Genomic DNA, 27351 nt, shown 5'->3' with positions numbered 1-27351 from the left:
TTAAATTCACTGTAGCCTATTTAAATACCTACAAAATACACTCTAGCACAGCAGTTCTCAACCTGTGGGTCGGACCCCTTTGGGGGTTGAACGCCCTTTCACAGGGGTCGCCTAAGACCATCGGAAAACATATATAATTACATATTATTTTTGTGATTAATCACGATGCTTTAATTATGTTCAATTTGTAACAATGAAAATACATCCTGCATATCAGATATTTACGATTCATAACAGTAGCAAAATTACAGTTATGAAGTAGCAATGAAAATAATTTTATGGTTGGGGGTCACCGCAACATGAGGAATTGTATTAAAGGGTCCTGGCATTAGGAAGGTTGTGAACCATTGCTCTAGAGAATCTTTCAGAGGTTAAGAAGTCATCTCCAAATTAATGTAAGTGTGTATGTGCAAACTTGCTTCATCTACTAGTACTCTTAATTTTTGAAGGCTCCAGATTTCAGTGTCTAGCACTCACCTGGGCCAGATTTTGAAGGAGGCAGAGAATTGCACAGCAGTGGGAGCAGAAATCCAAGACCCTACATTTTGAAGGTTTGAGAAAAGGAGGGGGTTCCTCACAGGAATTCCAGGGCTGGCTGCCTTCAGATGTCAGTTTGCAGAGCTGGGCCCAGGGTGGGAAATGTAATCCTGGAAGTAAGGGCTAGCCCGAGAGCAAATATGCTAACCAACTGAACATACAGTACAGTATGGAGCCCGAGTTTTCTATGACATTTTTCAAGCCATTCTTTATTAATTATCCTTGAGGGTAAGTTGACAGATGAGTTCCCCTGCATTTGAAACGTCATCAGGTAGAAGAGAAAGCTCCCTTAACCCGATCAGGGTGAGCCTGAGGTCAAACCGAAAGGACGAGGGAAGCTGGGCAGCAGGACTTCTCATTAGAGCCACGGTCTACAGTACTGAGTCCGCCTGCACAGGCGTTTCTCCGGGAAGAGGCTTCTGAGCTGTCCTCCGCTTCTTACAGAAGCCGAAGCACCCCGAAAGGTGCATGATCCCTGCTCTACCCATCTCTTCGGGGGCCCTGGGCCATAAACACAGATGGTGGGGGTGGGGGGGAACGGCGGTTTAAGCACCATGACTTCTGGTTTTGTTATTGAACTCAGGGGTTCACTACTTGGGGCCATCTATTAAAAAATGAGACGTGGTTGTTGCAAGGACGTTTTATTTACTTACAGCAAGTCAAGGAGACCGATTCACCTCCCAAGCGGGAAGGGAGCCAGCCATTGCTTAATTTGGCTCATCACATGTCTATGTCTTCTTTGCAGTTGGCTACTTAATCAGGTTGGATTCCTATCAATCTTATCCTGTTTATAGCTGGTCTGCAAAATACTGTGCTACATTTTACATTTAGCAAGAATAGCATTTAGTAAGAATGGTCTAGAAGACCTTGAGACTCTTTTCCTAATAGTTTTATTTTTTGTCTCCTATTTCCTTTATTTTTCTTTTTTACCTTTTTAATTTAATTTATTGGGGTGCCACTGGTTAACAAAATTATACAGGTTTCAAGTGCACAACTCCACAGCACATCACCTGTACACGGTGCAGTGAGTTTCCCGCTCCAAGTCGTCTCCCTGGATCACCCTCTATCCTTCCTATAGCTGCCCTGCCCCCCAGCCCCCCAGCCCCCACACGGTTTCGTGTCCATGAGTTTTCTTTTTCGCTCAATCTGTCCACCCCCTTAGTTCCTCCCTTCACAGCTGTCAGTCTGCTCTCTATGAGTCTGTCTCTATTTTGTTTATTTTGTGCATTAGATTCCACATATGAGTGAAATCATACGGTACTTGTCTTTCTCTCGCTTATTTCACTTAGCATAATGCTCTCCGGGTCCATCCACGCTGTGGCAAAGGGTACGGGTTCCTTTTTTAGGGCTGAGTAGTATTCCATTGTGTAAATCGCCACAACTTTTTATCACTCATCTGCTGATGGGTGCTTGGGTGCTTCCAAATCTTGGCTATTGTACATAACGCTGCAAAGAACACAGGGTTGCATCTGGTGGGAATGCAGACTGGTGCAGCCGCTGGAGAGAGCAGTACGGAACGACCTCGGAAGATTAAGAATGGAACTGCCTTCGGACCCAGCCGCTCTGAAGAGTTTCAGGGGCGCAGCAACCTGGAGCCACGCTCCTGTGCCCGGGGATCTCTGGGCTCCGCACGCACCCGTACGTCCCAGTCCCTCCGACAGCTGGCCGTCAGGGCCGCTTCCAGGAGCCCGCTCCCAGCGGCCGGCCGGTGGCCTGGCCTCCCCGACCTGCTCCGGGCGCGCGGAGGCTGCGCGGGGCAGTGGTGGCCGGAGTGGCGAGTCCCCCCCTTCCCGGAGGCCGCGGGCGGCCGGGAGCCACCGGCCCGGAGCCACCGCCCAGGCGCCGCCCCGCGGGGAGCGCGCACTCATTTTCCCGGCGGAGGGAGCGCGCCGGCCGCGTGAGCCGTCCTACCGGCGCGTGACGTCGCCGGGGCCGGCGGGCCGTGCGGGAGCGGCGCGCGGGGCGCCGCCGTGAGGCCGGGAGGCGCGAGGGCCGCGCGGCTGTGTGACCGGGTCCCAGGGCGGCGGCTGCAGGCGCGGCGCCCGGGCGCGGAGGGTCGGGGCGGCGGGACGCGCCGGGGATGGGGAGGCCCGGACCCCGCACCTCTCCCGGGCGCGCGTGCGGCTCCGCGGGCGCCCAGTGACGGTCCGGCCGGGTGGCGCCAGGCCGCTCGCCAGGGAGCCCGCGGCCCGCGGCGGCCGGGCATGAGGAGCGGCCGGGGCCGGGCCAGGCCTCGCTGACCCCGGCCTCGCGCGCGCGGCGGCCTCTCCCGTTTTCGCACCGGCCTCCCGGCATGAGCGTCCGCCGGGCCCCGGGGCCGCGGCTGCCCCAGCCCCGCAGCCCGCGGGCGCGCTCCCGGCCGGCGGGCCCGCGGTGCTGATCCGGCCGCTCGCCCCGCCGCCCTCGGTGCGGCCATGGAGGTGGTGGGCGACTTCGAGTACAGCAAGAGGGACCTCGTGGGACACGGGGCCTTCGCCGTGGTCTTCCGGGGGCGGCACCGCCAGGTGAGCCGGGCCTCCGCGCCGGCCTCCCTCCCGCCCGCGCGGCCGCCGCCGGACCGCGGCCCCGCAGAGGGCGAGGCGGGCCCTGCCGGTGACAGCGCTGCCATTGTCGGCGTCGCGCGCCGGCGCGGGTGGCTCTGCGGCCCGAGCGCTGGGCAGCGCCCCACCTGCCGCCCGGCGGCCTCGGGGTCCGCGCCGGTCCCCGCGCCCGGGCAGGTGCCGCGGGGACGCGCCCCTTGGCGCCGGGGGAGCTGTCGCCGGGGTCCCGGGGCGTGCGGGTGTGGGCGCCCCTTGATGTCAGCCCTCCCTGGGCGCTTTGGGCGGAGATCGCACACCCGGCGGAAAACGGGCCGGTGGTCCGTTAGCCCGAGTTTTTCCCAAACTCGGGGTGTCCCGTCTCCCTGCACGGGTTCCTCGACACCCTGACGAGCGCCTGGGGTTGACCAGGCGGGTCCGAGTGGGGAAGATGGGTGGACGCTCCTTTTTCCAACCCAAATAAACACGGAGCAGGTTCAGCTTTTTCTTTTCTTTTCTTTTCTTTTTTTAAGTTTTTCCTGTTTTGAAAATTCGGGTCATACAAGGTTTTAGAATCTAGAGAATTTGGAAAGTCACCTCCGGGAGTGGAAATAATTTTACAGGGCTTGGCGGTTCTGGTTGTTGCCAAGGGGCTGGCTTTGTTGCTTATCTGATCAAGTAATAAATACTGCTTTTCATCTGTTAGGAAAATCACTTAAAACTCAAGAAAAAATAGTTAAAACATGGCTTACTCCTGCCAAGCTATCCAATACTGTTTTCCATTAAACATACGACCTTCCTTTCTTATCCACAGTTCCCCATAACTTTCATAGTTGTACACTGTTCTTTTTTCACCTAATGCTGGCTACTGTGTGATCTGCGTATTATGTCTTAGCGGCCGTCTTTTAGGACGTTAGCTGTTACACTGTAATTTATGAGATCACTTTCCAGTTGTTGGAGATTCAGGTTCTTTTCCGTTTTTTCCCTCAGTGCTGTACATGAATTTGCTAAAAAAAAAAAAAAAAAAAAAAAAAAATTTAAGCTTACAGATTTTTTTTCCCGTTGAATTATTTCCATGAAGTAATTTCCAGAAGTAACACTATTTTTTTTCTTTTCAGAAAACTGATTGGGAGGTAGCTATTAAAAGTATTAATAAAAAGAACTTGTCAAAATCACAAATACTGCTTGGGAAGGAAATTAAAATCTTAAAGGTATGTTCCTTTATGTGATAGTTCATACTGGGTTAAGACTTATTTTAAATTAAATGAATACATGATGACATACTTCGTAATTTTGGTAGTTGGAGCCAAGTTTGAGAATTTTCACCTGTTGCTCTTATTTTTGCATGTTCAGTTTTTTGAAACATTGAAACTGGGAAGCTTTTTTTTTAAAAAAAATAGGTGTTTGCAGTTCTTGTCCAATGCCTAGAGTGATTTTGTGAAAACTCATAATTTCTTTCCTTCTTTCCCCTGTTTGTTGTGTTACTGCCTGGGAAGAGGCGGCCCCCCTTGCACATCACTTACCTCTTCTCCTGATCCCTTTCATGGGAGGCTGGAGAGCTGGGTGCACTTGAAATCTTACTTTCCTTGTAAATTGAAAAAAGTTATTTTCCTTAGAAGTGGTCTTTTTAGATCACTCACAAGCAATGTTATCCAAGTGAGATGCTTTAAGGACAAAAAGAGTCCTATGGTCTGATAAGTCCTTCTTACTAAATACTTCTTGGGAGAGTTTCAGAGCACTTGGCTCATTAAAGAAAGCCTGAAAGTGATGCAATGAAGAAACTGGTGTAGGTGTATTTAACCCAGTGTTTCCCAGACTACTATGCACATGGAACCCTCATCTGATACCAGTTTTCATCAACACTGCTCGTCTTTGGACAGCTCGCTGAGCAAAGAATCACACTTCATTTTCTTCCCGGCAAATAATACGCTTCTTTTTTTAATTTTTCTATTTACTTATTTATAGTCCTCACCCGAAAATATTCCTCCATTGATTTTTAGAGAGTGGAAGAGAGAGGGAAAGAGAGAAATATCCATGTGAGAGAAACACATTGATTGGTTGCCTCCTGCATGAGCCTGACCAGACCCCAGGCTGGAGAGGAGCCTGCAACCGAGGTATGTGTCCTTGACCGGAATCAAACCCGGGACCCTTCGGTCCACAGGCTGACGCTCTATCCACTGAGCCAAACTGGCTAGGGTTGGTTTTTTTTTTCTTGTAAATCTTGACCCAAGGAGTGAGGATATTTTTCCTATTAATTTTTAGAGAGAGTGAACAAGATAGGGGGGGAGAGAGAGAGAGAGAGAAGAAGAAGAAGGAGAAACATTGATGTGTTAGAGATACTTTGGTTGCCTCCCACTCGCACCCTGACCGGGGCTGGGGATTGAACCTGCAACCGAGGGGCCCTTGACTGGGAATTGAGCCTGAGACCCTTAGGTCTGCGGGCCGACGCTCTAACCACTGAGGAAACAGGCCCCGGCCCTTTTCTTTTTTTAATCCTCACCTGAGGATATGTTGATTGATTTAGAAGACCTGGCCAGTGTGGCTCAGTTGGTTGGGCTTCTTCCAGTGCACTGAAAGGTTGGCAGTTCCATTCCTGGGTCAGAGCACATTGATGTCTCTCTTTCTCCCTCTAAAAAAAAGAAAAATCAATTAGAGAGAGAGGAAGGAGGGAAAGAGAGTGAAAGAAACAGAAACATCGATTTGAGAGAGAAACCTTGATCAGTTTCCTCCTGTATGCCCCCAACTCGGGATCGAACCCTCAGCCTAGGTATGTGCCCTGGCTGGGAATTGAATCTGAAACTCTTTTTGTGCAAGGACGATGCTCCAACCAACTGAGCCACCGGACCAAGGCATAATGTGCTTTTAAGAAGCATTTTGGAATTTCATGCCTCTATTGCTGTTAGAAATTGTATATTAAATTTAAAAGACTGGCAGAAAGTCTTTAGTCATACTTACTATGACATTTATTTTGTACATGAAATACCTTGTTAAGAGTCTAAAGAACAATAGTGTTGAAAAAATACTTGGGCCCCAAGTAAATTTTGATGAGGCACATTTCTTACTGTCTAGTAGATTGAATGTTGTAAAAGTACTGTAGTATACTAGAAATAGCATATATGCATGTGTATGTGTGTATATACCTAAATTAATTTTTATTTGCATATTGAAATATATTAACATTATTAGAATAAATACAAATATTTGAATTCTTAATTTTCTTTACAGGAACTTCAGCATGAAAATATTGTAGCACTCTATGATGTTCAGGTACCTTATTTTGTTTTGTTTTAAAAACTTTCATGTCAATAAGGAACTTACATTTTCTATTTCATAGACATTTAAGTGAATCTTAATAGAAATAGAAAATTGCCTTATTCTTGCTGAAAATATATATAACTTGAGTTATATACTTATTAATTAAGAAATTTTTAAAAATAGCATAGGGCAATAGGATAAAATAAACAATGTGCTGCATGGGTAAACATTTTAGCAAGTGATAATATACTAAAGGAGTAGTGTTGTTTTATAGGTCAAGTAGAGGAGCATTGAAACCAGATCTAGCATTTCTGTGATGAATGTAGAAAGGACTATTGTGGACTAATAAAAATTGTATAGAGCTATTTTCTTATTCTAACAGCAACATTTGCTAATTGTAGAGGTATTAGGAAATAAATTAAATAAAAAGGGAACAGATATATCTGTGATTATCTCTGTGGCATAATGTAGGTTTGCATTTTATTTAGAGGTGGAAAGGCTGATTTCTGAAGTTATCTTCTAAGGCAGAGTTTCTGTGTTGTCAAAATTACCCTTGGGAATCCTTTTAAAAAGCCCATCTTTGGAGCAACTTCTTATTTCTGGGGTGGAGCCCCAGAGCCAGTAGTTGGCTTATATTTAGAGAGGATATTGCATTTTAAAAATCCTTCTTTAAATACGAGAATCACACTTGGCTAGTGTGGCATTCACCCTATGAGAGCCACCCTATGAGATCACCCTGAGATCCATTCTCACTGCAGAGCCGCCAGTGCATCACTGACATGATGTCATTCTTTTGTTTTGCTGGACAGTTGAATCTCAGTAAATGGATGGGTTATGTGATTTTGCTATTATACTATATTTCTAGCTAGAATCTTTTCTGTATGTACTTGGATTACTCAAATTCATTCACTTTGTAAGGTTTTGAGTGGCTACTATAAGCTAGACATTGTTCTAAACTAGGAATAAAGCAGTGAGTGAAACAAAGTCCTTGCTCTGTGTGTATTTAATGTTAATGGGGGTGAGAAAAAATGGACAGCAGTAGATGTACATTTTTCTCCAGATAGTCATTTTTCATGAAGTCATACCACATCACAAAATATTTAACCCATGTTGTGAGATGTTTAAGTTTTTCCTATTATAGAAAAGTGCAGTGAGGATAATACAAGGTGGGGCAAAGTAGGTTTACAGTTGTTTATATGGAAAATAATACAATAATTAATAATAATACAAGAATAAACTCTGCTTTGGGTACTCACAACTGTAAACCTACTTTTGCCCCACCCTGTATATACCTACTGAACATATCTGAATTTCTTTTGAATTCAGTTTTTAGAATTGGAATTACCAGGGCAAATAGCAGGCACAGTTTTAAAGTTCTTTGATTGTAGAGTGTGATTGCTCTCCAAAAATTGTAATTTAAACTCCATGCACAAAATATGTGAGTGCTGTGGGGAGAGTTTTGTTACCTGTTTAAATTGGTATAACTCATTCCTTCATTTCAGAAATTCAAAGCAGCATAAAAACAAAGTGGAAAAAAGTTTAAAGTCAAAACTAAGTTGATCTCACAATTCCTAGTGGAAATGTCAGTTCTCCTCAGAGCTGTTAGTGTAATTGGGCTTAGTTTCTGTTGGTAGTGGGCATCAAGTGGTACCAGTCCTCGCCTAGAATAAAAATTGTTCAGTATTAACTCTTACTTTTCCACTTTTGAGATGCACAGAAAATTTAATTGCAGAGTAGGTTTTGCTTTCTGAGTAGAGAGTGTACTTAGATTAGTGTATCAGAATGAAAAATATTTTTAAGTATTATCCTCCTTGGTTGCAGAACGAAATATCATTTCATTAGGGAGAATATGTATTAAAACACCTGAATTATCAAATAGGAATTTTCAAGGCGACTCCATTAAAATGTTTATTATTTTGGAACTAGTTTATACATTTAAGAAATAGTCAAATGAATATAGTCTTGAGCATTTGGCTATCGAGTAAACATTCTTGATCTAATATTTTAAATTTGCTTCCTTGATTTTAACTATTTATCAAGGGGTACAGTGTGTTTGTAAGGACTGGGACAATAATTTTATCAACTTGAGCATCATTTTTATTGGGCATCAGTTTTAGAGATTCATCTAAAGTTTTTTGTATACCCTTTGTAAAACTGAGAACTTTTGACATTGTTTATCAAAATTAGGTTTTAGTTTAGATGACACTTAAAAAGAAACAAATTTTTCCTAATTTCAAAAATAATATATTCCCATAGTGAAAGTAATTAAACATTGTCAGAATGAGATTAGAAAAGAAACGGCAATTCTCAGAGATAGCCACTGTTTGTTATATTTCTTTTAGAGTTTTCTAAATACATATATGAGTCTATAATAATTTATACTTAGGTTTTAAGCTTTTCATTGTGAGGAAATTAATAGTATTTTTTTACAGAAATGCAACTTTTTATTAAACTTAATGTATCTTGGCTATCTTTTTATATCAGTATATATACAGGGCTAAATTATGATCTATTTACTTAAAACCATTTTGTGGCTATTTGCGTTGTTTCTTACCATTTTCCTATTAGAGACAGTGCTGCAAAGAAAGCTGTGTACATACATCTTTGCTTATTCATATGTGTACCTATAGAATAAATTCCTTGATGTGGGATTACTTGGTCAAAGACATTACTACTAGAGGCCTGGTGCACAAATTCGTGCATGGGGGGGGTCGGCTGGCCTGCCCCAATGGAGACCCATCGGGCTGGGCCAGCGGTGGTGGGGAGGGGCTGTGGGCAGTTGGCTGGCTGGCCCCGCCCCTGATCGGGCTGTTGGGGGCCGATCAGGGGCCGGGCCGGCCAGGGCAGGGGCTGATGAGGGCTCAGATCAGTCTGGTTGGCTGCCGCAGTGTGCTTTGTAGCCACAGGTCGTTCTGGTTGTTCTGGTCGCTGGGCTTTTATATATGTAGACTAGAGGCCCGGTGCACAAAAATTTGTGCACTCGGGGGGGGAGGGGGGGTCCCTCAGCCTGGCCTGTGCCCTCTAGCAGTCTGGGACCCCTCGGGAGATAACGACCTGCTGGCTTAGGCCTGCTCCTGGGTGGCAGAGGGCAGGCCCAATCCCTAGGTGCAGCCCCTGGTCGGGCTCAGAGCAGGGCTGATTGGGGGGTTGGGGCGCCGTCCCCTGTCACACTCAAGGCAGGGTCGATGGGGAGGTTGTGGAGCAACCCCCTGTCACACACAGAGCAGGGCCAATACGGGGGTTGGGGCACTGCCCCCTGTCACGCACAGAGCAGGGACCATCAGGGGGTTGGGGTGCTGCCCTCTATCACCCACAGAGCAGGGTGGATCAGGGGGTTGGGGCGCCACCACTCTCACACTCAGGGCAGGGCCGATGGGGAGGTTATGGCTCTACCCCGTCACACACAGAGCAGGGCCCGTGGGGGGAGGGGAGCTCCCCCCTGTCAGGAACAGAGCAGGGCCGATAGGGAGGTTGGGGCCCCGCCCCCTGTCACACACAGAGCCGCAGGGCAATCAGGGGGTTTGGGTGCTGCCCCCTGTCACGCTGATCCCGGTGCCGGGAGGCATATTACCCTTTTACTATATAGGGTAGAGGCCTGGTGCACGGGTGGGGCCGGCTGGTTTGCCCTGAAGGGTGTCCTGGATCAGGGTGGGGGTCCCCACTGGGGTGCCTGGCCAGCCTGGGTGAGGGCCTGAGGGCTGTTTTCAGGCTGGGGGTGACTGAACTCCCAAACGCTCCTTTTTTCTTTTCTTTTCTTTTTTTTTTTTAATTCTGGGCCAGCTTTACCTTGAGGCTTGGCTCCAGCTCTTAGGCCTCGCGGCTGAAAGTAGGTTTCTGGCCTTTGCTTACAATGTTGCCAATCTGCTGGCTGAAGTTGGGCGTATTTGTTACAATGTTTCTTAAACTGCCCGCTCAGAGGCAGCCGCAGGCGGGAACGTTGGTTTCCTCCGTCACTGAGGCAACCAAGCCTCGTGTTAGTTTCAAGCTGCCTGGCTGCCGGCCGCCATCTTGGCTGACAGTTAATTTGCATATCTCGCTGATTAGCCAATGAAAAGGGTATCGGTCGTACGCCAATTACCATGTTTCTCTTTTATTAGATAGGATATTGCCTTCCAAAAGGTTGTACCAATTTATTTTGACCAATAATGGCCCATGTTTTAGTTTTCTTTTTTGACATTCTCATAGGAGAAAAATACCTTAGGTTTTCTTTTTATATTGTAAGTTATTAGTGTACTGACCATCTTCATGTTTTATTTGCCTTTTCCTATTTCTTCTGTGACTTTTTCTTGTTGCTGTGCTGTGATACTTCAGTTGTGTTCATTTTTCTTACTGATTTTTGTGATCAGTGTTTCTTGAGCCAGGAAAGGAGATATAGAGGAGGATGGTGGTGAACAAAATAGAGATGGGCCTTGCCCTCGTGGGACTTAGAGCAGTACACTGGGGAAGATGCATGAAGCAAATAGTTACTAATTCTAAGTGTGCACCGTGCTGTGAGGAGACCTGTGGGAGATATTTGGAGGAACATACAGGGGTTAGGAAGCAGGGCAATCCACTCTGTGCAGCTGGGGAAGACTCCCTGCAGAAAGGATGTTTAAACAGAAGACTTGCTGTAAGAGGGAGAGAAGGCTGGGATTGGGGAGGTGGGGGAAGAGCAAGTAAGGAAGCTAAGCTTCCCCAGCAGATGAAGCTTCTGTGAAGAGCAGACAGGAAAGGCCAGGGTTTGAGGAACTGAAGGATCACTGTGGGAGGAGTGCAGGTGGGGGACAGCAGTGTTAGATGATGCTGGAGAGGGTCACAGGGCCACATGTGATCTTCATTCTAAGGGCAGTGCAGAGCCATGGGCCAGTTTCAAAGGCAGAAGAGTGGTTTCATGTCTGCTACAAATCTTTGAGCATTCTGGGCATGAGATAAGTATTGTCATTAGGAATACCTACATGAAGGCCAGTGATCTGGGTAAATGTCCATCTCTCGGTAATTTTTAGCATAGGGAAGAAAAGATGGCTCATTTAATAGATGATGCTGGCAAACAGACATCTGAGAAAAAATAAAGTTGGATCCCTATTCTCATTTTCTAAAATAATTCCCAAATGGATTAAATTCTTAAATATATAAAACTAGGGGCCCGGTGCACGAAATTCGTGCACTGGGTGTGTGCAGGGGGGAGTGTCCCTCAGCCCAGCCTGCCCCCTCTCACATACTGGGAGCCCTCAGGCGTTGACCCCCATCACCCTCCAATCGCAGGATTGGCCCCTTGCCCAGGCCTGACGCCTCTGGCTGAGGCGTCCGGCCCGGGCAGCGGGGACCCGCAGCGGCAGCGGCCCCACGATCGTGGGCTTCACTTTAGGCCCAGGCAAGGGACCCCTAGCTCCCGGGACTGCCAGCTTTAACCGTGCCCAGCTCCCATCGCTGGCTCCACCCCTACTTCCTGCTATCACTGGCCAGGGCGGAAAAGGCACCTGATTCTCTGATCATGGCTGGGGGGCAGGGCAAAGGCGGCCCCAGGGCCGCCTTTGCCCTGCCCCCCAGCTCTTAGCTCCCCCCTGGGTTTCCGATCACTGTCAGTGGCAGGGGGCTTCTTCCTGCTTTCCCTTTCGCCTCCCTGCATTGTGCCTACATATGCAAATTAACCGCCATCTTGTTGGCAGTTAACTGCCAATCTTAGTTGGCAGTTAATTTGCATATAGCCCTGATTAGCCAATGAAAAGGGTAGCTCGTACGCCAATTACCATTTTTCTCTTTTATTAGTGTTGATAACTAATAACAATCTTAGAATAATATTTAGCTATGTATAGTCTAAGAGATAGAAAGATATTTTAAATGAAGGGAAGACATTCAGAAGCTATAAAGGTAGGGACATATAAAAATTTAAAAACCATATTTTATGGCAAATAATAACACGAATCTCAAACATGTTGAGAAAAGGAAGTCAGCTATATACAGCTACTGTATGATTCTATTTTTGTGAGTTTCAAGAAAATACAAAACTCAGCTAGGGTGACAGAAATCAGGGAAAGCAAAATATAGGTTGCCTCTTGGTAGCTGAGATTAGGGCAAAGAGGCATAAGGAAACTTCCTTTTTTTAAAATATGTTTTTATTGATTTTAGGGAGACGGGGAGAGAGAGAAACATTGATGGGCTGCCTCTTGCACAGTTCCTACTGGAGTCTGAAACCTGGGCATGAGCCCTGACTGGGAATCGAACCTATGACCTTTTGGTGCATGGGATTACACTCAAACGACTGAGCCACACTGGCCAGGGTGGAACTCTTTGGGGTGATGGAAATGTTATCTATTTTGATTGAAAGGGTAGTTATACATGGTTATATACGTTTGTTACAACTCATTGTACACTTGAATCTGTGTGTTTAGCATATGTAAATTACACCATAATAAAATGCAATTGGCAGATAATAGTTTGAGGAAATATTGTTGTGCGTTGTTAACACAACAGGTAGGCTAATATCTAAAATATACAAATTCTCTCTCAAATTGATAAGGAAAAGGTTACCCGAAGAGAAAGTAAGCAAAGTATATAAGTTATTGGTTATCATAAGGGATAAAAATGACTAATAAATATATGAAATAATATTCATGAACAAGTAGTCAGGGAATTGTAAATTAAAGTAACAGTGAGATGTCACTTCCTCCCCTTCAATTAGCAAAATTAAAAAGTGCAGCCGAAACCGGTTTGGCTCAGTGGATAGAGCGTCAGCCTGCAGACTGAAGGGTCCCAGGTTCAATTCCGGTCAAGGGCATGTACCTGGGTTGCGGGCGCATCCCCAGTGGGAGATGTGCGGGAGGCAGCTGATCGATGTTTCTCTCTCATCGATGTTTCTAACTCTCTATATCTCTCTCCCTTCCTCTCTGTAAAAAATCAATAAAATATATTTTAAAAAAATAAATAAAAAATAAAATAAAAAGTGCAATAATTCTTAGTGGTGGAATTAGGAAGGAGGTGTAAAATATTCTCATATATCACTTGTGGAAATGTGAATTATTAGAATATTAGTGACCCGGTGCACATTGAAAGGAAATTAATTAGAAGGTGGCTGGAGGGGAGGGACTGGGCGAGATGGGCTGGACATGCCCTGGAGCCAACCTCCCATGGTCTCTCCCCGGCCAGCAGCACCTGGGGTGGTGCCATGGCTCAGAGGGCGTCTGCGAAGTGAGCGGGGTCCCTCTGGCAGGTGGGGTCCCTCAGCCTGGCCTGCGGGGATTGGACTGAAACCGGCTCGCCAACATCCCCCGAGGGGTCTCAGATATATGAGAGGGCACTCTGCGAAGTTGCTGTCGTACAGGGTGTGGAACGCAAATGCAAGTGTGCAGTAAACCAGATTCGGGGCCCCACTGGGGATGTTGGAAAGCCCGTTTCGGCCCCATCCCCGCAGGCCAGGCCAAGGGACCCTACCGGTGCACGGGCCTCTAGTATGCATGTAAGATCTCTGGTTAATCTCTTCCCGCCCTCCCCCCACCCCCCTTCCCTCTGAGATTCATCAGTCTGTTCCATGTTTCCATGCCTGTGGTTTCCACTCCTGCACTGAGCGTCTGCCCCCTGGTGTCAGTGCGCACCATAACTGCTGGCTGATCGGCCAGTTGCTTAGGCTTTTATTTTTATTTATTTTTAATTTTTTATTTATTTTTATTTTTATTTTTTATATATTTTTTATTTCAGAGGGGAAAGGGGAGAGAGAGAGAGAGAGAGAGAGAGAGAAAGAAACATCAATGATGAGACAGAATCATTGATTGGCTGCCTCCTGCACGCCCCCTACTGGGGATCAAACCCGCAACCTGGGCATGTGCCTTTCACCAGAATCGAACCAGGGACCCTTCAGTTCTCAGGCCGACGCTCTATCCACTGAGCCAAACAGGCTAGGCCCGCTTAGGCTTTTATATTATACTAGAGGCCCGATGCACAAAATTCATGCAAGAGTAGGCCTTCCTTCCCCCGGCTGCTGGCACCGGCTTCCCTCGCAGCCCTGGCTTCATCCAGAAGGTCGTCCAGTCTAATTAGCATATTACGCTTTTATTATTATAGATAGGTTGTTGGAATGCTCTCTGGTGATATTTTGCTTCCATATCCTGAAGAATATTCTCCACATGGAAATTAGAGTAATCCTGGTGATGCAAGACAGGGCCTGCTATCTCTGCGCAGGTCTGCAGTGCTCCCATGTCTGTGAATAGAGGTCAATCCTGCTCTTTCCAACTCCATCTTCTCTGCACCTCGCTGCTCCTGCTCCATCCACACCGGCCTCCTCATGGCTCCTGAAGCTTTCTACACTGGCCCATTGCTCTTTTTTCCTTTTGCCTAGACCTTCCTCCTCCAGAGAGATCTATATGCAGATACATTCCCACCCTTTTTTAGGTTTTTACCCTAATGCTGTTTTCAATGAAGCTTTCTTAAGCCACCCTAAATAAGATGGCAGTCCCTCCCTCACCCTATTTACCCTTGCTTCCATACTTATTTTCCAAAGCACTTACCACTCTCTAGCATACTGTAAATACATGTTTCTTTTGATGTGGTCTCTCTTCTAAACCTACCCTCCTAGGATGTAAGCTTAACTCTGGGCATTTAACTCTTGTTGGCTTATTGCTGTGTCCTCAGTGCCTAGTTTAGTGTCTTGTATATAGTAGGTAGGTAAAAATATTGGAATGAAGACCTATACCTGTTACCATTAGAGATAACTTTTTACTAAGCAACCTGGATTCCTGGCATCTATCTTATAGCCATAAGAGCCTGAGAATTGGGATATATGCCCAAGAATCAATGTAGCATTCCTTAAAATGGCTAAAACTGGAAACAAGTGAGTGATCCTAAGTAAGGGAACAGCTCAATAAATAGTGAAATAGTCACACTATGAAATATTATGCAGTTCTTAAAGAGTTGTCTATATACAGTTGACTTGGAGGGATTTCTGTAGTGTATTATTGAGTGAGGAAAGCAAGATTCAGACATTTATTTATGATCGCTTTTTCAAAATAAAATGTGTGTATGTGTTTAACTTAAGATTGTATGAGCAGAAAAAAGGTATGTAAGGATACATACCAGATGTAAACTGGCTGCTTAGAGAGGTGAAGATAAGCAAAAAGGTGGAAATGGATTATATTAAAATTAAAACCCCCCAGCAAGTACATGCTTCCTTTGTGGGGGTGGGGGTGTGTGTCTATAAATAGATGCATGGGAGCATGCTCTCTAACATGTTAATGGGGCTTCTTTCAGATGGTGAGATAAATGTGATTTTTAAAGCTTTCTTCTTTCAAATTTTATGTATCTTAAGATTTTGCAATAAGCACTTAAAAATTTTTTTTGGTTATTCCTCACCTGAGGGTATTTTTCCCATTGCTTTTTAGAGAGAGTGAAGAGAGGGTGCAGGGAGGGGGACGGGGGGGAGGGTTGCGGAGGAGAAAGAGAGAGAAATATCGATGTGAGAGAGACACATGAGACACATCAATTGTTTGCCTCCCGAACGTGCCCCAACCAGGGCCAGGGATTGAACCTGCAACCCAGGCACATGCCCTTGACCAAGAATCAAACCTGTGACTCCTTGGTGTGCGGGCTGACAATCTAATCACTGAGTACATTGGCCAGAGCAAGCACTTTTTTTTTTATAGTCAAGAAAAAAAAAAGCAGTTTTTCTTTTCTTGGGTGTGGGGAGTATCCACTTTGCTTTCTTTCTGTAAACATTGGGTAATTTTCTGATTAAAAATCAGTATTCCAGGTACTTTTATGCTAGTATGGAAGTACATATATGTCTGAGTATTAGACTTAACTATGTGATTGAGAGGAGTATTCTCTATTATAAAGTAACTGGCATATGAGTTTATTAAAGTATATAAAACACTGGCTACTCTGGAGAATTGGCAAGAATGGATTTAGGGTGGGTGATGGTACAGTGGAAATGGAGAGGCCTGGAGAGGTTGGGGAGATGTTTAGAAGATATGGTTTTTAGGACTCTGGTACTTGGGCTGTGGGAGGTTATGAAGAAAGAGGGAATCAGAGTTGGTAGCTCTTTGTTGTATGTATTAAAATGTTTTCCCCAGTTTCTCTCTCTCTCTCTTTGGTCTTTTTTTAGCCTCTTTTTGGTATATAGAAGTTCTTAATATAGCTCAACATATCTGTCTGTTCTTTAATGATCTCTAGGGTTCATATCATGTTAAGGACTTATCTACCTTGAGATTGTAAAAATGACCCCCCCTGTTTTCTTGTAGTACTTATGGTTTCAGTTTTTTTTTCTTTCACATTTACATCTTTGATCTCTGGAATGTATTTATATGCAAAAGAGTGATATGCGCCGAAACTGGTTTGGCTCAGTGGATGGAGCGTCAGCCTGCGGACTGAGGGGTCCCGGGTTCGGTTCTGGTCAAGGGCATGTGCCTGGGTTGCGGGCGCATCTCCAGTGGAGGATGTGCAGGAGGCAGCTGGTCGATGTTTCTCTCTCATCGATGTTTCTAACTCTCTATCTCTCTCCCTTCCTCTCTGTAAAAGATCAATAAAATATATTTAAAAAAAAAAAAAGAGTGATATGGTGATTCACTTATTTTCCAGAAAGTTATCCCAAACTTTTACCTGTTTTGTTGTTGTTGTTGTTAATCCTTACCTGAGGATGTATTTCCATTGATTTTTAGAGAGAGTGGGAGGGAGGGGGAGAGAGAGAGAGGGAGAGAAACGTGGATGTGAGAGAGACTCATCCATTGGTTGCCTGCTGAACGGGACCCAACCCGGGCCTTGGATTGAGCCTGCAACTGAGGTACATGCCCTTGACTGGAATTGAACCTGGGACCCTTCAGTCCGAGGGCCAACGCTCTAACTACTGAGAAACTGTTTTTGTGTTTTTTTAAAAATATATTTTATTGATTTTTTACAAAGAGGAAGGGAGAGGGATAGAGAGTCAGAAACATCGATGAGAGAGAAACATCAATCAGCTGCCTCTTGCACACCCCCTACTGGGGATGTGCCCGCAACCAAGGTACATGCCCTTGACTGGAATCGAACCTGGGACCCTTGAGTCCGCAGGCCGACGCTCTATCCACTAAGCCAAACCGTTTAGGGCCTGAGAAACTGTTTTTGACTGTAACTGTGGAAGAGGCTGATGTCTTCTGTTTGTTAAAAAGGTAGGACTTCAGACATTTGAAGAATTATGGGCAAATCAGGTTCAGAGTAGGTGGGTACTTCATTATCAACTTACAAATTCATTTGAGGTCAGTGATGGTCGAATGAGGTGTTTTTTTTTCCCAGCACCACCAACCAGTTAGCCTAATTCTGACACTATCTACCCAGAGATAGCATCGGATCACACAAGTTCAAGGCTCAGTACCACAGACTGCCCCTCCACCCCTTTAAACACTAATGGCCGAGTTCAGGTTGTTGCCAGAGCTTCTGAGGAACCTCTCCTTGGGTTCAGTTAATTTGGTAGAGGAGCTTACAGAACTCACAGAAACATGTTATTTACCAGATCATCAGTTTATTATAAAAACTCGTTTCTCGAACGTCTCCCATCTCAAACAGTTTGGTTCTCGACCAAGTTGTTCACAGAAAAATTGTCTCAGTTGTCGAATGAAACTTAGGTTTTTCTACCTGACAACCCTTTCAAGCTGATACCTCAGCATGACAAAAAGCGTCTCTCAGGCAACAAACAGGAGGGAATGCTTTTTTTGCTGGCAAAATCAACTATTCACACAATTTTAAAGCAGAAAGAGGCCATCTAGAGTGCTAATGTTGCTAAGAGTATGAAAGAAACAATGATTACAGACAATTATAGAAGTAGAAAAACTGTTGTCGATTGGGATAAACGAAAAGCAGTGAGCCAGAGACACTTTTAGGCAGTGCTATATGAACCAGCAAAGATGCTGCATGATGACCTGAAAGACATCCCTGGTGGACCGAGTGCTAAAGTGATTTGTTTAAGGCTAGTAGGGGTGGTTCGATAAATTTAAGGAGTGTTTGTTTATAGATTAAACTACATTAGGCATGTACTGTATATAAGAAAGGTTAAAACGGAATCATTTGGGTGTCTGGAATAGATTAATTCAATTTACCTGATTTATAAGGAAACAAACTATTTGGTTTTCGAGCAAATCGCTTCTCAAACAGCCTTCCAGAACGAATTGAGTTTGAGAACCGAGGTTCCTCTGTATCAGGAACTGCCCTATGGGAACGATGCATAAACAAGGTATGCTCTCTGGGTAGGCACTCTCATCGAACCTTCGTGTGTTCACTAGCCTGGAAGCTCTAGGAAGCTCTCCTTTGGGTAATTATGGAGTCTGTTATACAGGCACGATTGATTAACTCATTGGCCATTGGTGATTGGACTCAACCTCCAGCCCTATCTGCTCTCTGAAGGTCAGGGAGTGGGACTGAAAGTTCCAAACCTCTAATCACATGGTTGGTCTAGGACAGTGGTCGGCAAACTGCGGCCCCTTGAGTGTGGCTCTTCCACAAAATACCACGTGTGGGTGTGCACGTACAGTGCGATTGAAACTTCGTGGCCACACTTAAGGGGCCAAAGAGCCGCATGTGGCTCTTGAGCCGCAGTTTGCCGACCACTGGGCTAGGAAGCCAGCCCCCGATCTTTCTGAAAGTCACATCATTATCATAATAAAAGACATCACTTTGGAAATTCTAAAGGTTTTAGGAGCTCTGTGCCAGGAACAGGAACATAGACCAAATATATATCTTATTATAAATCATAACCATAAATGTATTCTGGATATTTTGAAATCTTAGTGTAATTAGTATTATTGAGAGACGGTTTAAGGCAAAGGCTTTTCTACAAACCTGTGTTGGTTTGTGTCAGGTCAAGTAAGCTAGAACTGGCTTTCCTTTTTGTTGTTGTTAATCCTCACCTGAGACTATTTTTCCATTGATTTTTAGAGAGAGTGGAAGGAAGGGGGGAGAGGAGGGAGAGAGAGAGAGAGAGAGAGGGAGGGAGGGAAACATCGATGTGAGACACATCGATGGTTCCCTCTCACATGTGGCCCTTCGGGGATTGAGCCTACAACCCAGGTGTGTGCCCTTGACCAGAATTGAACCCAGGACCCTTTAGTTTGTGGGCCAACACTCTAACCACTGAGAAAACTGGCTAGGGCCTGGCTTTTTTAAAAAACATTTATTTATTGATTTTGAGAGAAAGAGGGAGAAACATCAGTTTGTTTCTCCAGTTACTTATGATGCATTCATCGGTTGATTCTTGTATGTTGTCCTCACTGGGGATTGAACCTGCAACCTTGATGCCTGGGGATAAGGCTCTAACCAGCTGGCTTTCTCTATTACATTTTGTATCTCTAAGTTTTTTAGAGTATAATCTGAGAGGAAGAGTCCTGGATGGAAATAAGGGAACCTGAGTATAGAGTACTATTCTTATAAAATACTTATTTTTCTTGTTTAACATCACCCCCTAAGTACTAGTGTAATGGGAATGATAATCCAATTTTATTTACCCTTAGGATGCTATGAAGCTGTCCAGTACTCGGTAACCTTGAGGGGAGTAAGTTTGAGGTCTGCTGTAATGGTGTTTCATTCCTCTTTTCCTATGAGATAACCTCATAGGAATTCACTGAGGATTAGAGAAGGAATTAGGAAAAGTAGCAGAGAAATGTGCAGTATGGGTCTTCAGAGCCAGGAATTTTTCTTTGAATAGTTCTCTTGCTATTTACTTAATTCTTTTGTTACCTTTTAGTTCCCCACTTCCACATGTTTGAATTCTACTGGAGATAACCATCTACTCGAGCTATCTTACTTTTGAAATTCACTTTATTATTTTTTAAACTAGAAAACTAATAGGCCCTAAGTGGGAAAACAATTCAAGTGGCCTAGCAGTATATAAAGTATCTCTTTTTTCTTTTTTAGAAGAAACCCTGTTTGTTCCACCCACCCCAGTGCCTCCTTGAGTTAAGAGGCTAAAAGAAGCAATAAAAATGGCTTGTTGCTATGGTTTCTTCTTGGGTTCCTCCCTCTCACCATTCCTCCTTGTTGAAATGGATCTCACCTGCTGGGAGTTTCTGGCTCATGGGGTGTGTGCAGGCCCAGCTTTAGTAGATCCTGTCAGTGTATTGGTTTACACTCCCAAGTGTCAAACACCAGGTGTTCCACATCCTTGCCACACTTGACAATTTTAACCATTCTGGTGAGGTAGCTTATTATGACTTTCATTAGGGTTTTCCTGATGACTGCTGGTTTGAACACCTCTTGTAAGTTTATGAATCATTTAAATATCTTCTTTTTGAAATTCCTATGTAAGTCTCTTACCTGTTTTCCTATTGGGTTGTCTTTTTGTTACTAATTGTTAGAGTTCTTTATGTATTGTGGATATAAATCCTTTGCCAGATATATCTATAATACTAAAAGCATAATATGCTCATTAGACCAGACGTCCTTCCGGACATCCTTCTGGATGACCTTCGGGACAAAGCCAGGGCTGCCCTGGTCCCAAGTGCCTGCCAGTGGCAGGAGGGAAGCCAGGGTTCCGGGTGCCAGAGGGAAGCCGGTGCTGGCAGCTGGGGGACGGAAGGCCTACTCTTGCACAAATTTCATACATCGGGCCTTTAGTATGTTATAAATGACTTATCCACGTTGTGACATGCCTCTTACTGTCTTAATGGTTTATTTTTTAATGACTAGAAATTATTAAATTTAATATGGTCCAGTGTTTTGTTTCTGTTATTTTGTTTTTGTTTTGTTCATCCTCATCCAAGGATATTTCTTCCATTGATTTTTAGAGAGAGTGGAAGGGAGGGTTTGGGGAGAGAGAAAGAGAGGGAGAGAGAAACACCAATGTGAAAGAGACACATAATTGGTTGCCCCGAACAGGGCTGGGGAATCAAACCCGCAATCCAGGTAGATAGATACATGCCCTTGGCTGGGAATCAAACCTGAGACCCTTTTAACCATAAACCACACCAGCCAGGGCTGATGTTTCTTTTCTATTTAATGGCTTTGTGTCATAACTTAAGAAAACTTTGCCTACACCAGGGTCATGAAGATATTCTACACCGCCCCCTACCCGAGTTCTTATTGTTTTATCTTTCACATTTAGTGCTATAAATTACCTGGAAATGATTTTTGTATGTGGCATGAGGTTTAGGGGTCAAGATTCATTTACTCTTACAAATGGGTAGTCAGTTGATCCATTTACTAAACAACATTCCTTTTTCTTCTGTACTGTAATGTCTGTTTTTTCACAAATTAGTGACCACATATGTTTGGGCCTGTTTCTAGACTGTTTTCTGTCCCCTTGCCTTTACCTCACAGTTTTCCTTACTGTAGGTTTTTTTTTAAATAAATTTTTATTGTTCAGATTATTACAGTTGTTCCTCTTTTTCCCCCCCATAGCTCCCCTTCACCCGGTTCCCACCCCACCCCATTGTCCTCATCCATAGGTGTAAGATTTTTGTCCAATCTCTTCCTGTATCCCCCCACACACCCTTACCCCTCGAGAATTGTCAGTCCACTCCCTATCTATGCCCCTGATTCTATTATATTCACCAGTTTATTCTGTTCTTCAGATTTCTTATTTACTTGATTTTTAGATTCACTTGTCGATAGATATGTATTTGTTGTCACTTAGTTGTTTATAATTTTTATCTTTACCTTTTTCTTCCTCTTCTTAGAGAATACCCTTCAGCATTTCATATAATACTGGTTTGGTGGTAATGAACTCCTTTAGCTTTTTCTTGTCTGTGAAGCTCTTTATCTGACCTTCAATTCTGAATGACAGCTTTGCTTGGTTCAGTAATCTTGGTCGTAGGTTCTTGGTATTCATCACTTTGAATATTTCTTGCCACTCCCTTCTGGCCTGCATGGTTTCTGTTGAGAAATCAGCTGACAGTCGTATGGGTACTCCCTTGTAGGTAACTGACTTTCTTTCTCTTGCTGCTTTTAAGATTCTCTCTTTGTCTTTTGCCCTTGGCATTTTAATTATGATGTGTCTTGGTATGGTCCTCTTTAGATTCCTCTTGTTTGGGGTTCTCTGTGCTTCCGGGACTTGTAAGTCTATTTCTTTCACCAGGTAGGGGAAGTTTTCTGTGAATATTTCTTCAAATATGTTTCCAATATCTTGCTCTCTCTTCTTCTGGCACCCCCATAATTCGGATGTTGGTACGCTTGAAGTTGTCCCAGAGGCTCCTTACACTATCTTCATATTTTTGGATTCTTTTTCGTTTTTGCTTTTCTGATTGGGTGATTTTGCTTCTTTGCATTTCAAATCTTTGACTTGATTCTTGGGATCCTCTAGTCTGCTGTTGGATCTTTGTATATTATTCTTTATTTCAGTCAGTGTATGCTTAATTTCTGCTTGGTCTTTTTTCATATCCTTGAGGGTCTCACTAAATTTCTCGGAGGTTTCTAGAAGATTCTTGAGTAACATTATAACCGAGGTTTTGAACTCTATATCCAGTATTTTGCTTTCATCCATTTCATTCATTTGTGACCTGTTTCTTTGTCTCTGTATTTTGGCTGCTTCCTTGTGTTTGTTTCTATGTACTGGGTACCTACTAAGTTTCCTTGAGTTGATAGAGTGGCCTTTTGTGGTTGGTGTCCTACAGGACCCAGTGGCTCAGCCTCCCCAGTCACTCTTGGAGCACCCCTTTGTGGGATGTTTGCCCAGTCTTGTTGTAGTTAACCCTTGATTGCTGTTGGTATCACTGGGAGGAATTGACCTCCAGGCCAATTGGCTGAGGTGACCAGCTGTGTCTATGCTGGAAGATCTGTTGCGCAGGAGACACGCTTATGGGGCAGGACTTGCTTCAGTAGGGCTTTGGTGCTCACTAAGTCTGCCCCTTGAGTGTGTCTCTTATGGATGTGAAGAGTTGTAATCCGTTATCTTCTCCAAGGAGGTCCAAGGTCAGCCACTGTCTGGGGCCGCCCAGCAGGAGCTACAGAGAGATCTGCAGATTCCTCCTCTTTGTATGGGTTTGGAAGTGCCCAGACGAGGCCCAGCTGTGAAGCAAGGCTGCTACTACTGCCAGGTAGTGGGCCTTCTTTTGGAATCTCTGGGGCTCTCTGACCCAGCTGCAGTTTGTTTTAGGCGAAAGGACAGGCCTTTCATATGCAAAAGCTGATGCACACAGCTTGGGTGGGGTTGTAAATTGGGTGGGGTGGGGTCTCTGGGAATTACCAAGGTGGAACAAACAGCAATGGCTTCCCTGAGCCAGAGAAGTCCCTGGTTCTCCGCATCCCGCGCACCCGTGCAGGAACAATGATTGCTGCGAGTACTTCTAAGAGTAAGCTGCCCTCACGTTCCTGTCCCAATTCCAGACAGTCCAGTTCTCCCTGTATGTGTCTGGGTCCCCCAGAGCCTCGCCTGTAACTGGAATTCAGAGTAAGTGGGAGCTTGTATCTCCCTCCCGGTTTAAAGAACAGCACATCCAGGTGCCGGTACTTTCCGCGCCTCCGCACCTCTTACCAGTCTCAGTGCACTTTCTTCACCTCTCTAGTTGTAGAATTTCCACTCATACAGCTTTCCTGCAGTTCTGGGTGGTAGTTGTTCTGCTGTTTCGATGTGGTTGTGAGAGGCAGCAAGTATAGGTGATTACCTATACCACCATCTTGGTTTCTCTCTGCAGTTCTTTTTTTTGGGGGGGGGGGGTATATTATTGATTTTTATAGAGAGGAAGGGAAAGGGATAGAGAGTGAGAAACATCAGTGAAAGAGAAACATCGATCAGCTGCCTCCTGCACACAACCTGCTGGGGATGTGCCTGCAGCCAAGGTACATGCCCTTGACCGGAATCGAACCTGGGACCCTTCAGTCCTCAGGCCGATGCTCTATCCACTGAGCCAAACCGGTTAGGGCCCTTACTGTAGTTTTATAGTAAGCCTGGCTATCTAGTAGTATAAGTCCTCCAACTTTTCTTTTTCTAGATTATACTTAGTTATTCTTTCACATTTTGTAGTTCCACATAAATTTTAGAATAAGCTTGTCAATTCCCACACATGCACAAAACTTTGGATTTTGAGTGGGATTACAAGGGGTAGTTTTGTGTGGAAAGGTTGTAAATTATTTAATTTCTTTAATGAATATGGGCCTTTTCAAATTTTCTATTGTCAATTTTAGTAAGTTGTGTTTTTCTTTAAATTGTTTGTTAATGTTTCATCTAAATTTTGGAATACTGGCATAACATTCATAATAGTATCTTAATTTTTTCTTTTTGGAGATTTTGGTTTTTAACTTTTTAAGGCATTTGAGTAGTAAAATAATTAAATGAAATTCATGATGTTTAATTTTGTTGATGGCAACATGGAGGGGTAGTTGGGAGCGAAGATTCCCTGATATTAGGAAAGGAGGATAAACGTGTGCAGCTTCGGAAAAACCTCTGTGGTCTGGCTCACAGGTTATACTGGCCCCATTTCTCAGCTTTTCTGACCCAACAAGTCTCTCTTCAAGTTGTTCCCTGGTGCTCCAGTGTCATTTGAACTTCAGTTTGTTTATTGATGACTTGTTGGTTTCATTAAAGATGGACACTTTTTTCATCCTATTTATTGAACTAGAGGCCCGGTGCAAGAAATTCATTCATGGAGGGGGGGTCCCCTCAGCCCATCCTGCACCCTCTCCAATCTGGGACCCCTTGGGGGATGTCCGACTGCCGGTTTAGGCCCAATCCTGGGTATCGGGCCTAAATCGGCAGTTGGACATCCCTCTCACAATCCTGGACTGCTGGCTCCTAATTGCCTGCCTGCCTGCCTGGTTGCCCCTAATTGCCCCCCCTGCTGTCATGGTCACCCCCAACAGCCCCCTCCTTGCCGGCCTGGTTGCTCCTAACTGCCCCTCTCTGCCAGCTTGGTTGTCCCCAACTGCCCCCCCCTCCCCGCCAGCCTAGTCGCCCCTCACTGCCCCTCCTGCCAGACTTATCACCCCCAACTGCCCCCCCGGCCGGCCTGGTCGCCCCTCACGGCCCCTCCACCAGCCTGGTCGCCTCACGCAGCCTGCTGCTCAGTCGTTTGGTCATCCCTCACTAACCCCCCTGCCGACCTGGTCACCCTGAAGTAGCTGTTGTGAGAAACCAGTTTTTATTTCTAATCTGTGTGAACTGATCTACACTAATAAAAGAGAAAGATGCAAATAAACGTCACTCCGCCGCACCCACAAGCCACGCCCACCAGCCGATCAGGAGCGAGTATGCAAATTAACCCAGCTAAGATAGCGGTGGCCACTGAGCTGGAGCGAGCAGGAGGCTTGGGTTGCCCCCGGCAATGGAGGAAGGCAAGCTTCCTGCCCCTCAAGGCTACAAAGTTTCAATTATAGAAGATAAATAAGTCCCAGATACCTGCTTCCAGCCTGCCCTGGCTTCTGCTCAAGGAGGCGCTGAAAAAAAGGAAAAAAAGAAAAAAAGGAGAGGCTGGGAGCTTGGGTTGCTGTGGGGCATGGCCAGCCTGAAAACGGTCATCAGCCCCTCACCCAGGCTGGCCAGGCACCCCAGTGGGACCCCCACCCTGATCCAGGACACCCTTCAGGGCAAACCAGCCGGCTCTCACCCATGCACCAGGCCTCTATCCTATATAATAAAAGGATAATATGCAAATTGACCCTAACAGCAGAACAACTGGGAATCACTGGTCACTATGACACACACTGACCACCAGGGGGCAGACACTCAGTGCAGGAGCTGTCCCCTGGTGGTCAGTGCGCTCCCACAGGGGGAGCTCTGCTCAGCCACAAGTCAGGCTGCCAGCTGCCAGCTGCCAGCCCAGCGGCGGTGGTGGGACCCTCTCCCGCCTCAGCAGCGCTATTGATGTCCGACTACAGCTTAGGCCTGCTCTCCACTGGCAAGTGGACATCCCCCGAGGGCTTCCGGGCTGCCAGAGGGATGTCTGAGTTCCAGCTTAGGCCCGATCCCCCCGAGGAGCGGGCCTAAGCCAGCAGGTGGACATCCCCCGAGGGGTCCCAGACTGCAAGAGGGCACAGTCCGGGCTGAGGGACCCCCCTCGAGTGCACAAATTTTTGTGCACCGGGCCTCTAGTACTTTTATAAAATCCAATAAAAATGAACTTTGACAATGAAATGTAAAAGGTCCTACAAATGGTCCAAAGTTTTTATTATTAGGTTTAACAGGCAAAAAATTATTTTGTTAAATTACTTTAAACTGTAAACAATTCTTACTCTTAATTTCTGTAGTTATTTCATTGTGAGCCAGTACCACATAATTCGCCGTGGACCTCACACTCAGGAATACTGCCCTACATCTGCCTCTTGTTGCCCTATTGCTCCTTTTTCCATAGAATACCTTACTGTCTTTATTTTGTATAGCAGAGGTGGAGCTTTATTGAAGAACAAGTACAGACTCCCATATGGGGAGGAGAAGAATCTCACTGCACAGACTCCCATGTCGGGTGGGGGAAGAGTCCCACAGAACGGACTCCCATATGAGGAGGGGGAGAGTCCCACAGAATACCTTACTCTTGAATTTAGGATCTTGGTGAAGCCAAGTGCTACTTGGAAGGGTTATCTCTTGAGTCACATTTGAACAGTGGCTCAAGTTAAGCCATACGGAAGCGGAAGCCCAATTTAAAATTTAATTAACATTATAAAAATTGTTTTTGAAGAATTAGCTAATCAGTCATTGAATTGCTTAACCAAGCAACAGAACTGGAGCTATATTAATTTGAGAGACTGGGTAAAATTTCTCAAATCAGTTTGTTACCAAGATGTGATGAAATGTTTTCAAGAGAATTCCTAAAAATTCCCAGATAATGGGATTGCCTCCAAATAAACATAAAAACCAGAAAAACAAAAATGAAGTATCCTGGATGATGTATTCCAGAAGCTGTGCATTTAGTGTTGGAGGCAGGATTACCAAGTCGTTGTTCCAGACCATGAACCTTCAAAGTAGAAGTGCTTCCCTGAGGACTCTGGTTATGGTTATGGGTATGGTAAATTTATCATACCCATAACCATAACCGTGACCAAAAGATGAGTTTTTCTTTCGTTCTTCCCACGACCAGAATTGAACTTCTTGATGACTACATTAGTGTCAGCAAAATTTGATTTGGCTTTGAAGCTGAGATGCTTAAATCACTCTGGTGGGGATTTAAAATTACACTTGCTAGTGGATATT

The 27351-nt window shown here is 45.1% G+C and overlaps 1 protein-coding gene across 6 annotated transcripts in view; it reads left to right on the top strand.

Moving 5' to 3' along the window:
- Window positions 1-2456: 2456 nt before the first annotated feature.
- ULK2 (unc-51 like autophagy activating kinase 2) overlaps window positions 2457-27351 on the top strand; it is a 109994-nt gene continuing 85099 nt past the window's right edge. For 2 of the 6 annotated variants that reach the window (XM_059668457.1, XM_059668456.1), the window contains exons 1-3: window positions 2457-3041; window positions 4172-4264; window positions 6279-6320. In XM_059668457.1, the coding sequence (XP_059524440.1) occupies window positions 2952-3041; window positions 4172-4264; window positions 6279-6320 (225 nt within the window). In that variant the 5' untranslated portion in view covers window positions 2457-2951. The remainder of the gene's footprint in view (window positions 3042-4171; window positions 4265-6278; window positions 6321-27351) is intronic. The other 4 variants (XM_059668453.1, XM_059668455.1, XM_059668452.1 and 1 more) reach the window with 2 other exon arrangements.

Source organism: Myotis daubentonii, chromosome 16, assembly GCF_963259705.1.
Source record: "Myotis daubentonii chromosome 16, mMyoDau2.1, whole genome shotgun sequence".
NCBI lineage: Eukaryota > Metazoa > Chordata > Mammalia > Chiroptera > Vespertilionidae > Myotis > Myotis daubentonii.
This window is presented reverse-complemented; position numbering and strand designations above follow the sequence as displayed.